Below are 14,922 nucleotides of genomic sequence, written 5' to 3'. Positions count from 1 at the left end.
CCTCGAGATTGCATCCAGATTGGGCATTTAATAGAACCAAATCGCGAATCCGATCAAGACGAGCCGACCCCGCTTGTGAACGGGACAAAGATTAAAGAAAAAGAAGAATATACACGGCTAATAGTACACGCTCGTAAGAATTTTAGTTCTGTTAAGAAAGATTCAACTACTTTAAGAAGAAACTCAATGGTTTGCCTTCAGCATCCTGCAGGAATCCGAAAATTATAGCGTCTACCAGCTGCTGCTTGGTGACAAACGCCTTGACGGATTCTGGAGACCACACCCGCGATTCCTTGGTTTTAGGCCCCGACAGTAAGGCGCTCACGAGAGACTAGTAGTGACAAGTTTTGGGAAACGACGGTAGTGCTTCACCATGCCCAAGAACCTTCTGAGGTCTTAGGCAGTGGGCTTGTGATGGCTTGTACCTTGTCTAGGCCGGCTTGTATGCCGTCAGGGTAATGAAATGACATAGAAATGGAGGAGTTCGCATTTCTCCCCATTAAAAACTGGACCAAAGTTCGTGATATGCTAAATATTAATGACTCGGTGGAAGAGGCGACCAGAACATCATCGAAGTAGATGAACCAGAATTCCAAATTTCACAGTAGAGAGTGGATGAACCTCGTGAACGCGTGAACTTGACGAGTTCAAAATGTGTACAAATTTTTATCTTTGAAAAATCTTCGGGAGCTAAAGAGATCTGATGGTATGCCTTGGCGAGATCCGCAAAGTCTTTGATGAGAGGAATGAAGTACCAACCTGCAATAGTCTGAACTTCTAAACGTCTGTAATCTCTACAAGGTTGCCATTAGGCTTGTGGGCAGACGAAGTGCAATAGTGAGTTTCTGAGGTGGTAAATGATGCACTAGATTGGGAAATGTTGATGAGGTGGTGAACATCATGAGGCTGGGAGATTCTGCATTCCTTAGCAATGTTAGGGTATTTTTTGAGGGAGTGTTCGAATACGTTAATCGGCAACGTCTCTAAATGAAAAAAAAATGTTGTTATTCTGCCGACTTAACAAAAGTTGTGGGGTCTACCAGAGATCTATGCTGCTTAACCACCAACAGCCCATAGTGATACAGGAAGTCTGCGCCTAATATGTGGATGCTGATGTCTGCTAAAATGACGCGCCACGAGAAAATCCTACACAAGCTAGGACTTGTGTCCACTCACCTGTAGGCATAGGTGTTAATTGGAGTGGAATTTGCTGCCACTAATTTTAGCTATTGCGGAAACAACTTTTTTGGCCTGGTGGAAGAGAGGATCGAGACTGCCACCCTCGTGTCCACTAAAAGATGTTGTCAATAAAATTATGCGAATTCAAAGGGATACGCTCGTTTTCAAGCAAATAGAAAGTTGAATAAAACTGCAATGAACATGACAAATGAACAAATAAATATGAAACAATCGAAAATACTGGTTTAAGGACAATGATCAATTCCAACCGCATATGTTGCAATTACCATCTCGGTCTCGTAACTATGGTGTTGAGCAGACCAATATATATACCAAATATTCCAGGGCTAAGTTGGACCAAAATTTACAGAGGCTCTCCGACATGAAGGGTAAATCTATTGGCTAAGAATATACGACCCTGACGACTTTTCCCTCAGTCGAGTTCCCTGAAACTGGTGTCGATAACTTGGCTGGTGTGTAATGATCCAGGGTATAAACGCAGTGCTTGAGACATAGGAAGAGAATTGGCTTAGCAAATTTCATTTATTCGAGCTTTTATCTTTCTTTTCGCTTTCAAATATTTGCGGTCGAAGAAAAATTCCTTTTATTAAATTTACTACCACTATGCCATTTTCTTTTTTTTTACAATTTTCCATTGCAATTCTAATAAACGTGGTCTAGGAATTCCAATCTTGCTTCCATGCCCCTCTTGGGGAAAATTCAGGCTCCGTACGAGGTTGAACACTTATTATTTTGTCTAAATTTAAATTTTTCCGAATTTTTAATGACTCATACTTTTGCCTGTTGTGCTTGTTAGTAAGACACACGACTTTTTTTTGAAGTCTCGTAAGAAGAGCTGAAATGTCCAATTGACCTCCTCACATTCCCAAACCGGGCTATTATAGAGACATACAAGCATGTCCCAAGGGAATACTGCGCACAACTGCATATATACCTATATGGTCAATATTCGTCAATTACCATGAATCTCTCTGTCGTTTTAACTCTCTGACAGCCACATAGATTTAGGTTCAAGTTTCCAAGCGAAGAACGTTCATTTTCTTACACAACACCTTGTACACCGTTCCATCAGTACATCGTGGGGAACTTCTCTCCGGTTTCAAACAAAGCATTAATTGAAAAAAAACAGCTCTAAGCAGTAGACTTTCCTGTAAAGTTCTTGGACATTGAGGCTTCAACCGGCAAGTTTTCCAAAAGAAATACTTAATAAACAAATCTTGGGCTTCTAATTTATCGGCGAACTCACCGTTTAGAGAACCAACCTGAGACTGCATAATCCGACACCTTATCACCAACTTCTCCAGATAAGCCTTTTTTCGTCCTCACTCATGATATATAACACCATTTGCAACACTGTCGAAAAATCCACAGAACTTATTCAGGACACCCGTGAGTAAAGATGGGTAGGTAATGTATGTAATATTACAAAAGTGATATCACCGCAAAGTGTGATATTACATTACCATTACCGAGCGCAACCCAAACATTACAACATTACCAAACATCATCTATCAGTGGGGCTGACAAGCTCGTAGGCTAACATAAAAAAAAATTGTTTGATAAAATTTGATTTTATTATTCAATATAATTGCCTTCGAGGGCGATACAACGATTATCATACAATTTCGATACCATTTACCAAGATAGGCTTCGGTTTCGGCGATTACCTCTTCGTCGGCGCTAAATTTCTTTCCAGCGAGCAGGAAGGTCTGAAAACAGGAAGAAGACGCTGGAGGTCAAATCTGGAGAACAGGGTGAATACGGAAGCAATTCGAAGCTCAATTCATGCAATATTGCAATCGTTTTCATTGATTTGTGACATGGTGCATTGTCTTGATGAAGCAGCACTTTCTTTTTCTTAAAATGAGGTGTTTTTCCGCGATTTCATCCTTCAAACGCTCCAATAACGCTAATATCGGCTGTTAATGGTTGTTCCCTTCTCAGTCGGTGAATAGTATACCAAGCGCATCCCAAAGTACTGCTGCCATCGTCTTGCCAACCGACTGTTGCGTCTTTGCACGCTTTGGAGTCGGTTCACCACGTGCAGTCTACTCAAATCTCAATCGCTTTGATTCTGGTGTGCAATAATGGAGCCATGTTTCGTCCATTGTCACAGAGTAAAATTGGAAATGTAGTTTACATATAAAAACCGTTTCGTATCTCTGTGGGTGTTCATGAAAGAAGCGCCTCTTCGTTACTCATTTTTGTTCTTGTTGAGGACACTATCATGTGTGATATCCAATACCGTACACACTGCTTCATGCAATTCACTAAACCAAGCACTATTACTATCAGTGGTAGAAACCTGTCGAGAAATGAACAGTTAAGTATCTCAAGCCAAACGTATCAGCCAACGGTGGACTGCGCTATGACATTGCTTTATGTTTCAGCACAACTTGGATGAAGTGACATCCTAGCCTTCTTTGTCATCTACGCATTACCGTACACTTCAGCACAGTATATCAAATAGGCAGTACGCACACTAAACGAATCGGACTTGCGAATGTGTTGGGAAAACTTATCTGCACACATCATGGACCCTCAACATCTAGCAATATCTACATGTGGGTTAGTGCCTATGATGTGTACGGTTAAGCTTTTCCAATACATTTGCACGCCCGGTCTACTTATTTGATGTACTGTGCACTTCAGATGCGAAATACTACCTTGATCAAAAAGTTCCCGGAATGATTGCCGTGTGGCGATCCTATCACTCGGCTGTTCTTCTTTTTGTGTGTGTGTTGCTCAATTGCCACTGATATTGCGACCAAGGTTTGGCGTTATTTCATCATCAGCTGTGAAAGTTACGTCGAGCTGCTTACATGTGTCTCTGAGCGTGTTCACCATTTTCGAGAGTTTCATGCAAAAGAAGGACCGTGTGCACATCGCCAAAGACATGATTTTCATGGCTGATTCTGACCCAACATTCATCAAACGCGTCATTACAGGAGACCAGATGTGCTTTATGAGTACGATACGCCGTCCATACACCAGGCGGGTGAATGGCGCGCGGCGGATGAGCCGAGGCCGAAGAAACCGCGTCGTTTCCAGTCAAAGAAGGCGATGCTCAGGTTTTCATCAATTTCCACGGTGTGGTGCATAGCTAATTCTTGCCACAAGGTCAGACTGTCAACAAGGAATACTATTTGGATGCTTGCGCAAATCAGTCCGTCAAAAAACGCAAGCATTTGTGAATGAACAACTCGTGAATCTTGCACCACGATAATGCACCATCGCACAATGCCATCATTATTGGCGAGTTTTGGCTAAAAACAACACGAATACCATCCAACAACTACCGAATTCACCTGTTGTGGCCCCATGCGATTTCTTCCTCTTCAATCGAATCAAAAAACCACCGAGAGGAACGCATTTCAGTAGCCGAGAGGAGATAACGGAAAAATCGAATATGGCTCTAATGGAGATACCTAATATTAAGTTTTAAAAATGTTTCGAGGCCTGAATCAAGCGTTGACATAAGTGCGTTGCAGTCGATTGGAACTACTTTGAAGGGGACAATATCGATTTTCAACAATAAACAGGCATTGTTTATTTTTTTAATGAATTCCCGGAACTTTTTGATCAACGTAGTATACCGCAGTAGTATACCTGTCGTCCTCTATGATTCTGAGTGCTAGGAGCCTATCAAAAATGATGAAAAGTGCCCCATATTAATGGAGAGGAAAATGTTGCATTGGATCAGTGGCGTCACATGCTACAACCACATTCAAAATGAGGCATCTGCCATCGATTAGGGTTGCACTCATTTGCGCTGACAAGAAGTCAATAGCTAAGATGAATGGAAAAGACCAAAAGGCCAACCGAAATAACGATGGTTTGATATGCCTGATTTAAGATCCTCAGGACTCCATCCGAACCAACCGTCTGCTCGAGGAAAGTGCCGAATTCGACGACGAGCTGGGGTCGGTACCTAAACGGGACAAAAGGTAAAGAAAAAGAATCATGTCTTTGAATTAAAGTAATTGGTATAATGCAACCCAAGATAAAATCTGTTGCGAATCGCAAAATTACAAATGCATAGTTCAATACACACATGGAATTTATTAATATTAATAAAAATAGTTACAATTATGCTTATGACAATTATGTTCATATGTTCGAGAGTACCGCAGTCCATTTAAATGGAGACTGAGTTACTTCAATTCAAAGAAACGCAAGAGTTTTCTGACGGAAACTAGTGACCTTTGATAACAGTCTTGAATTAAATTACTGCAGAGGTTGGGCTTACCAACAAGATTGGTATTCCATTTAATTATGTTAGTATTATACAGGCAATGTGAATTGAGTCGAATTTTAACGCCAGTATCCACTGTTACCGCCACCTCCCCCACCACCTCCACCGCCGCCACGGTTGTAATTCGATCTTCCCCTGTTACCGCCACCACCCCCGCCACCTTGTCGACCTTCGTATTGGCCACCGTAATTTCCGCCTTGCTGATTGTTGTTGTATTGATTTCCCCCATAACTATCGCCTTGTCCGCCTGTGAGAAATGAAAATATTGCATATGAAAAGCAGATCAGAAGGAAGGTGTTAATGACCGATCATGTTCAATAAATTATATTTTAGAATATTGAAAACATACGGTCATTTTTGATTGTAAGAAATTGTAATACCTCCTCTTTGTGACCAACCGCCTTGGACACGATTTCCACCGCCGCCACCACCACCTCCGTATCCTCCTTGGTTATTATTATATTGTTGTCTGTGATCATATTGCGGTTGCTGATTGAATTGCTGAGGCTGGTTATATTGTTGTTGCTGGTTGAACGGTGGTCTCTGATCGAATTGCTGACGTTGGTTATAATTTTGTCCTTGACCACCCCTTTGCTGTTGAGGTTGCTGATTCCAATTTCCACCGCCACCACCCTATAAAGTACGATATCAATGATAATGGGGAAAATGTAATAAATGGCAATTTACGTACACCTCGTCCGCCTCCACGGCCACCGCCTCGACCACCACCTCCTCCTTGCGGGCCACTGGCACGATTCTGCTGCCAAGATGGCATTTCAGGTGGTGGAGGAGCATGCTCATATGCTCTGCCTCCTCTATCCGGTACCTTGAAGAATAAGTCATTTATATTTGTTCCTAAATTGAATCGTCTGAAAATATACCCTTCCAATAACATGTTTCTGAATTTTCGATGCCGTGTTTTTCCTAACGTTTGCGTTGCTGGTTTTCTCTATGATTGCTAAATCCTCTCTAGCGGCAAGGAGTGAAGGGATATCAGTGCCCAAGTCGCCCTGCGTCAATTGGTCTAATTCCTGTTTTTTCTTTTGATATCTCTTCACAATATTATCTTCTTTCCCTTTCATTTTTTCTGACCACTATATTAACAAAAGACATGTGATTTATTGCTTTCAAAACTCAACCCCAAACCAAGTTGAGATATAATACCTGAAACGATTGAACAGTTACATCCAAACGTGTTAACAACATTTGCCGCCGCAAATTGTATTCCTTATCTAGTTCTTTATGCAAATCATTTAATTTTTTCCATTGATCTTCGGTCAGCTGAACGTTCGGCTTGAACAGCGGCTGCGATAGTTTTTTGGGGTTTGTCTTCTTAATCGCTTCATCCAGTCGAACAGAAATTTTATCGAATAGAGTTTTCAGAGGAATATTATCTGGAGGTTTACCCAAGTTCAATTCTTTTGTTATATTAACTAGAGCACGCGCCGTCGAACTTTCAAACTGAAATTTTAATTAAATGCTTACCGTTTGTAGGATTTTAAATGTTAAATCTTAAAACTTTACTTACCACAGGGATGACATACGAATCTTCTTGTGGTTTCGATTTGAGAATCATTTTCATGGCCATGAGTTCTGTGATCAAAAAGTCCAAAAGGAGAATACGCGACTCCCTTGTTTGCAAGCGGCCTGTTAGAGGACCTGCAATGAACTGTGAATAAGGACATCCCAGTTCCTTTAGCAGGCCAGACATTTCTAGCATGAACTCATTGAAGTCCGTATCTTTGGCAATCTGTTAAATAAATTACTGATAGACATACCGACGGGGTGATCAGCAAATTATACCTTTTCATCGGTGTTCCCAACAACATGGACTTCATTCGCTATCCAAGTTATAAGTGCTCTAAACGCTTCGGACTTTGGCCCGGCGTTCATGATTTCCTGCAAAGCTTTTTCTTCCACATATTTCCCGTCGTATCTAAATGGAATGCAAAAGAAATATTCCAATTTGAAGTGAATAGAACCAAATTTTCACATAAACTGGGGCATGTACATAAGAATATATGGTCTAGGGCAATGTATAATCAGCATCTTGAAGAGACAAAAGGAGACCGTAGTAGTAGTTTTTAGCAGACATATTAGACCACCGCATTCGGCCAATCACAGACATACGCCGTGGCCGTGATTCAAACCTCGAGCAAGAGATCGACATTGTGTATCTCACACTTCACCCACGCCACGAAACTAACTGTTTTGGAAAGATTCCCTGAGTGGCAATGAAATATTGTTCCGAGTAACTTAGATGACCGATGGCCAATCCCAAGATGAAAATTTAATCGCCATGGAATAGAATAAACTTTGAAAACGGCTCGAAAGCATAGAAAAACCTTCTAAAATTGGTATTGGTAAGAAATAATAGTTACAAAGCAACAAGTGTTTCACTTTTTCAAGATTACCCGGGAAGACTATACTCTATTAAGGCATGGCGTAGTCAGCAATGGAGACTATTATTATTATGTGACCTATCCACTATCATTAGCGCCTTCTCATCAGCACGTCCACGTACTTTGATGGTGCAAGTATGCCGCACAACCGAATGGTGTTAATGATCTATAAGCCTAGAACGCGATCGACATAACCAGAATATGTTGCCAAACTCTATGATATCACAGAAGGCATGTGGTCCCAGTTGCATATGTGTCTTAGGGCCTTTGAGAGGAAATCGGGAGTGTCGAAGCTGTTCCTGAAGTTCGTTTTGACTGGGGCATCTGCTCGAAAATTTTCGGGAGATTAAGCGTGTCGGAAACTACGGACCTATCAGAGTTGGCCGAAGTGGCAGACAAAGTATACGAACCGTGCGATCCGTTCTAGGCAAACCTTCCGGCCTACATCAGTCGCCGAAGGAAGTCGTCGACTTGCTCCCGAGTAATTTGCTGCGACGGATTTCAAGTACCTGTTTAAGATGGGCCATTGTCGTCCAATGGGACACATTGAGAACGTTCTCGCAGGGCTAGCTGGTAAACGAATCTTTAGCAAAATATATATATAAAGAGCTTCCCATCAAACTCCGATTGCCAAAAGTAACATCCCCAAAACAACTGTAATCACGGCATCATACGGTTTGAACGAGTTTTTAGTGGTGACGTTTGGTGTACGAAACCTCTTCCAATGTCTTTCCAACGATTTATTGACGAGATTTTAAGGAGACTCGATTTTGGTTTGATCAGAGAATCCGCATGAGCAGCACACCATTTTTAACAGCCGTGGTCTCGTGACTGATATCGCGAAATGCATTTTAGGTGCACAGGAAATGGAGTTGGAGAAGAGAGAAATTACATTACCAGCGTCACGAGTAGAGGCGCTACGTGATTTTCCGCCAACAGTTACGAAGCTCAAGCAACTACGAAGTTTCCATGGATCACTGTACTATTGTCGTTTCATTTCAAATGCTGTGAATCTGGGCTTTCAGACATAATGTGCAAGCAGGTGAAAAATGACAACATGGCAATCAATTGGACGAAAGAAAATACAAACTATTTCAACACAGGAACAGCCTGGCTTTAGCTAGTATTCCTCAGCTTCGGCAATGCGAATTGTAGGGTATGCCGAGTCTGGCGACCCTATAGGCCAATGCCCCGTGCATACCGCCGTAATCTTATATGCATTTGCGTGGAGCCACTGAGCACATACTCTTAGTGCCCGCTTGGCTATCGTTCACAGTGGCTACGTTACGCTTGGTTCTCTGGCCTGGAATACACTGGCACTGAGAGACCATACGACTCAGCTGCACACTGACTCCATTCGGTGAAAAACACTGTCATAGCCTCGCAACACGTCACTTGTTCTCCACTCTGTTCTGGTTGAGAAATCCACGGCAAATTTCTTCGGCTTGCGTGCGAGGTAGCCTGTTGGAAACGCTCAGAGTTGACGAGATACTTCATCTAGAATGGTGTGTGTGTTTGTGATGGGAGAAGCTTTTTATAGCCTCTGAGCACTCAGACCGTGGTCGCCCATTGTACTTGACTCTCCTGTCTAACAGAATATCCCAGATTCTATGAAATAATTTAGACTTGTCTTTTCTTTTCGCAACATTCGTAACATTTATTAACTTTGAAAATACCGGTTTTTCGTAAATCACTTGTTCTTCTCTTCGTCAGTGCTACAAGACTAATTATCTCGAATAATTTAATAGCTAGAAACACCGCGAGATTACCGTTAGAATCCCAGATTCGTTTAAGTATGCCAGGATTTCCGTTAGTAGATGTGATGCTACCCTTTGCAACTGAAACATATTAGCACCTATAATCTGAGGTTTGGTGCGTCCACAGGAGAGACCTTCATATAAAAAATGTGCCGTGCACAATTCCTATTCTAAACATATTTCCAGCTAGTGAATTATGGCGTGTCAGAATGCCTACAATACTTCTGCGAGTCTCCCTGTTTTCCCTCATGTTAGACTCTGGCAGGAAAAGTTTAGTGTGTTTGGCAGCGCTTAGGCTCTGCCATCTGTCATTATGGCACCTTATTTTAAGTTTATGAAAACAGTTTTAGCCAACGCTACTGATACTCCAGTTACCGGTTTCGGTCCTGGCATGGGGGAGATTGAAGGCTTCCGAGATTGCAATTCTTTGTACACCACAGCGACCAGGTACCCAGGGTAGTTCTATCGTATGGAATCTAGGAATAGAGTTCAAACAGGTTCTGCATTCCTCGATATAGCCTAGCTATCGCCTTCTTTTTCGCTCGCCAATCACCCAGTATACCGCCCTTCGGATCGCATATAATTCAGTTTGAAAAACTATTGTATACTGTCTCAGAGGACAACCCTACTTCTCGCTTTCATACGAGAGGTAAACTCCGGCTCCAGAACTCTGTTTCATTTTTGAGCCATAGGTGTAGAAGACCTCCGCGTATTCCGCCACGCATTCCTCTAGGAATTTCCAATTCCCTCTACATTTCATGTTTACATCATATCTTCTACCAAACAGATGTACGGGGACCCCCAGAAACAGTAAGCATCGTAAGAACTGAATTCAGTTCTGCCAGTATCTTTTCCAGTGCTCTGTGCTCCACACGTCCGTTCCCTATAGATCTAAGCGAATCAAGTCTATCGGTTGTTCTGAGTGCAGTGCTTTGAATAAATATATCCAGGGGCTGCAAATTGAATGATGCATTTAGAACTGCGGCAGATGTCGTGGCTATGGCATCGGTAATACTCCACTATAAACTTGCAGTACGGCTAGTTTACAGTGGATCATTTCTTGGCTCACCTTAACCCACCACTCTACGAATGCACAAGCGAACATCGGCCTGGGATAGTAGCTTCCCAACACAACACGCAACCAACCATAAGTAGTGTCGTCGTACGAGCAGAAAAAGACGCTGGTCAAACTGATGAAATGGTGAACGGTTCTTGGTTTATTGTAATTAGAAAAGCGGAGCTTCAAATGGGTTTCCCCTTCATGTACCTTGTCGTTTTACATTAGTCCAATTTCCTTTTGTCGAGATGCTTATAAAGTAAATAATACTCGATGGCTTTATATCAGGTGGTCGCCGGATAGAAGGAAGTCCATGGATGCAATTCCGAGTTCACCGCAATTGCCGACCTGAATAAGATTGGCAAGTGAAAAATCTTGGACTCGAGGTGTTTGGTGCTTGGCCAGACGAATGGAATTCATGGGTGATCTGGTCTAAATAGTGTAATATTAATTCACCTGACGATGTGCAAAATCGTTCAATAGTGCTAGAGTTCAAACATCGAGTTATAGGGCAGATTGTATACCCCACAGAGATTACGCCATCGAACATTTCAAAATGGAACACGTTTATTGCTATTATAATTCATCTAACGATGTGCAAAACCGTTAATGATTGACAAAAACTTTCCTTCCAGAATTAAATTTGAACCTGACCTAAAGTAGAGTAAATTTCAACGCTGCCCCTGGAGGGGTATTGCATATAATGAATGTGCGACAAAACAGTGATAATTTTTTTTGTGTACTCTGAAATTATGATTAATAATAATCGTTGGCGCAACAATCCATATTGGATCAGGGCCTTGAAATGTGTTGGAGCACTTCATTCAAGATCGTAGGAGGCAACGTGGTCAGCATTGCGCTCGTCCGAGATTATTACCCTGATTTGACTCAGATACTCATTCACAGCTGAGGCGACTGCTATCCGATGTCAAATCACGATACAAATTCGACTGCCACTAGTGAGATTTGCACCGCGACCTTCCGTATGACAGTCTCGCCCTCTAACTACTCAGCTATCCGTACACTGAAAACTATGATTAATTACTTAAAAGAATTGTGAATTTCGTTACAAGTAAGGAAAACTGACTAACAGTTTTACGTCTCATGAAAACGGTAAGCCCTATCCGACACCAACAGTGTGAAATGGATCATATCTCATTATCACGGTAAGTGTTGCCGTAGCAAATGTAGGAATCTTTGCGGACTTATGATTCGCAGGGCTTCCATCGCGAATTCAGAGAAGCGACTCAATGAAGCCGCAATTGGCAGAGTTTTGTACAAAAACGAACGATGTACAAGATTCGTTGAAATATGTACTACAATTAACTTAAGTAAAATTTGGAAATCCTAAAAATAGTGGTCAAGGGACCAAGAAGCTTTCTAAGAAAAGAAAAAGAACAGAAAAAAACATTATCTTTGAGAAAAATGCGAACTTAAGTTGGAATTAAATCTTCTTTTCTTAATCCTTTGTCCCGTTCACAAGTGGGTCGGCTCGTGGTGATCGATTTCGTCATTTGGCTCTATAGATGCCTGATCTGGATGCAATCTCAAGGATTTTAAATTTCCATCCAGCGTATCAAGACATCGTTGTTTAGGCCTGCCTTTTGGTCATTTACCATCGACTTCGATGTTCAGACCAAGTGAATTCTCGTTAGCACGAAGTGCGTGACCATACTATCGTAGACGCCTCTCTCGCAATTTTTTCACGGTCGATGCAACCCCATAACGATCGCGGATATCCTCATTTCAAATGTTATCAAACCGTGTCACGCCACTAGTCCAACGCAACATCTTCGTCTCCATTACCGCAAGATGCCGTTCATTGTCTTTTATAGTTGGCCAACACTCAGAACCATAGAGAGCGACATGCCGGACGACATTGCGGTAAATATAGATTTGAGACGTTCGTTTATACGTTGGTCACAAAGAACACCAGTTGTGGAACGCCATTTCATCCAGGTGGCGTTAATGCATGAAGCAATTTCATAATGCAGTTCTCCATTGGTTGATAGCGTTGACCCGAGGTATTTGAATCGCTCACTTCTGGGCAGGTCACTGCCGCTGACAGTGATTGTGCCTGTTTCATGGGGATCGGTCGTCAAAAATTCAGTTTTGTTTAGATTCAATCTGAGACGGTGTTGCATGAGGCGATCATTCCATTTTTGGACAAGTTGCTCGAGATCATTTTTGCTATCAGATGCTAGGAAAACATCATCTGCATAAAGCAGTGTGTAGGGCCCAGGACGTTGGATATCCCGTGTGGCGGTGTCCATAACAAGAACAAAGAGTGTTGAGAGGGCGCTTCCTTGATGAACACCAACTGCCGAACTGCAAGCATTCGAGTTAGCTCTAGCACGGGCCGTCGGGTTCCATATATTATTTCGCGTAGTCGATGTTCACGACTGCAAACCTTAGGGAAGTTTGATTGGTTGAAAACCTTGGTGACCTTGTTGGTGCCAAGGTGATGCAATGCTGGACTCTCATCGTTACACATCACGATCACAGTATCACTTTACAAAGTCTCCCCCGAACTGCGTGTAATTGCTGGTAGAAACCATCCTTCTCCACTATGTTAGAAGTTTCCCAAGGTTCATAGCGTTGTGCAAGTGTGATGCTCCTTAACCTGGACCAGAATTTTGCAATCCGAAGTTCATCAGACACCGGTTCCCAGATAAAGAGAGCCCGCTTTCCAAAAGTATTCAGAAACAATATGATACGAGATCCTCATCTGCTACCACTTGGATTTCCAGAATACAAAGGCTCATCGCCGCAAAATGTGAGAGGAGTATTCTCCGGAGTCCCGCCGTCTCACTTGGCTTACACCCAGCCCAAAATATCGAACTTATATCTTTAAAATTTTCGCTGGAGTTGGAGGACGTGCTTTCTGGCGACAGTTTGCCAACGAGCGTGAGCACATTTCAAAAACCAATCATGCAATCACAGTCCGTTTTGGATAGCCCAATGTTTTCGGCGTAAGGTCAGCCCTATCCGAGAGTTTCGAAGTTTGCAACTTGGTAGCGCACGAATTTCTATCCATTTTAGTCGCCTTTCAAAATAAGCAGGGAAGAATTTGAGTGTATTCTTTAGCCCCAACTCACAGGGCGAAATCCTAGCGTTGTGACATGAAAATGACGCTGCTTTGAAAGGGAAGGGAATCAGAAAAGGGAACCTTTTTTACTTCTATGTATCCGTCCCATCCCCTGTTCCTCACAGAATAGCTTTGAAAATTCAAAACTTTACCAATTTTGCTTTTTTGTGTGTTCAGGACATTCATTTCAACTCGTTTCTCTGGCCTAATGCTCTCCAACATTTCGTAGATCCTTAAAATTTCCATCAGGACAAACAATTTCGTCATATTCGGGTCGAACTCTGGAGCCTGAATTCCTTTCCTGGAGGAGAGCCGAACGAGATATACGATTCAGATTTGTTCCCTTTTCAAAACAACCTTCTGAACAGTAAAGGAAGGAAAAGTTTCACTTTCTAAACGCAAAATCAAAGAGGACTGGGCTCCCCATGGAAGCATATAGCAAAGCATCGCATTGCAGATTGCAATCCGCCTACTTAATGTAACAGCTGGAAAAGGAATTCTTTGGGATTTTGAAATACTGGAAAGAAGAGGCGTTTGCCTTCATTAAAAGTTGTTTTAAGTCAGATATGTTCCAAAGGTGGGAGAAATTAGAGTGCAAACTCGAGTTGGAGAATATTGGGTAGTGAAACCGGAAACGGATTATACTTCTTCCGACCCATTGAATCTGTAGCCCCTTCCATATTGCCACTCAGGGTATCTTTCCATCATTTCCATGCACCTCAAAACCAAACTTAAGCGGACACTGGGACACGGTACGTAAATGTTCCTCAACTGTCCTTCGCCATTTCACAACATTGCTGATCCCCGTCCTCCTCACGTATTGGAAGTTTAATCCACTCAGTACTTACCCAACCGCCTTCAGAGATTCAACTATGTCCGCCTCGCCTCTCATTGCTGATGGTATTATCGATCGGCTATATTGGAAAAGACGGCTATATTGAGGAAAAATGCAGAAAATCCTCAAGAACTTTCGGGACAAATGACAACCGGCTAGCGCGGAAACGTCAACTCAGCGGCAAGCAGTAGATGGAGTTGTCGATGTGGTGGGAATACGCCGTCGCCGGTTGTATTCCACCACCGCGTCAGGTGGTTCGATCCTATGTAATGGGCAAGGCAACCCTAATATGTGGAGTTTTGCTGGCATCTAAAACATGCTTCTTAAA

At 42.4% G+C, this 14,922-nt stretch overlaps 1 protein-coding gene across 1 annotated transcript; it reads right to left on the bottom strand.

Annotated features, from left to right (window-relative positions):
- Positions 1-5,239: 5,239 nt before the first annotated feature.
- On the bottom strand, positions 5,240-14,771 carry LOC119646709 (protein FAM98B). The gene is made up of 8 exons (XM_038047287.1): positions 14,608-14,771; positions 7,259-7,391; positions 6,984-7,205; positions 6,620-6,916; positions 6,337-6,549; positions 6,147-6,281; positions 5,836-6,088; positions 5,240-5,702 (listed from the first exon to the last, which is right to left on the bottom strand). The coding sequence occupies exons 1-8, from the start codon at positions 14,649-14,651 to the stop codon at positions 5,515-5,517; spliced, it is 1,485 nt and encodes a 494-aa protein (XP_037903215.1). The 5' UTR covers positions 14,652-14,771; the 3' UTR covers positions 5,240-5,514.
- Positions 14,772-14,922: the final 151 nt, after the last annotated feature.

The sequence above is a fragment of the Hermetia illucens genome, chromosome 1 (assembly GCF_905115235.1).
Source record: "Hermetia illucens chromosome 1, iHerIll2.2.curated.20191125, whole genome shotgun sequence".
Classification (NCBI taxonomy): Eukaryota; Metazoa; Arthropoda; class Insecta; order Diptera; family Stratiomyidae; genus Hermetia; species Hermetia illucens.
The sequence above is the reverse complement of the archived record's forward strand: the minus strand, read 5'-3'. Positions and strand labels throughout refer to the sequence as shown.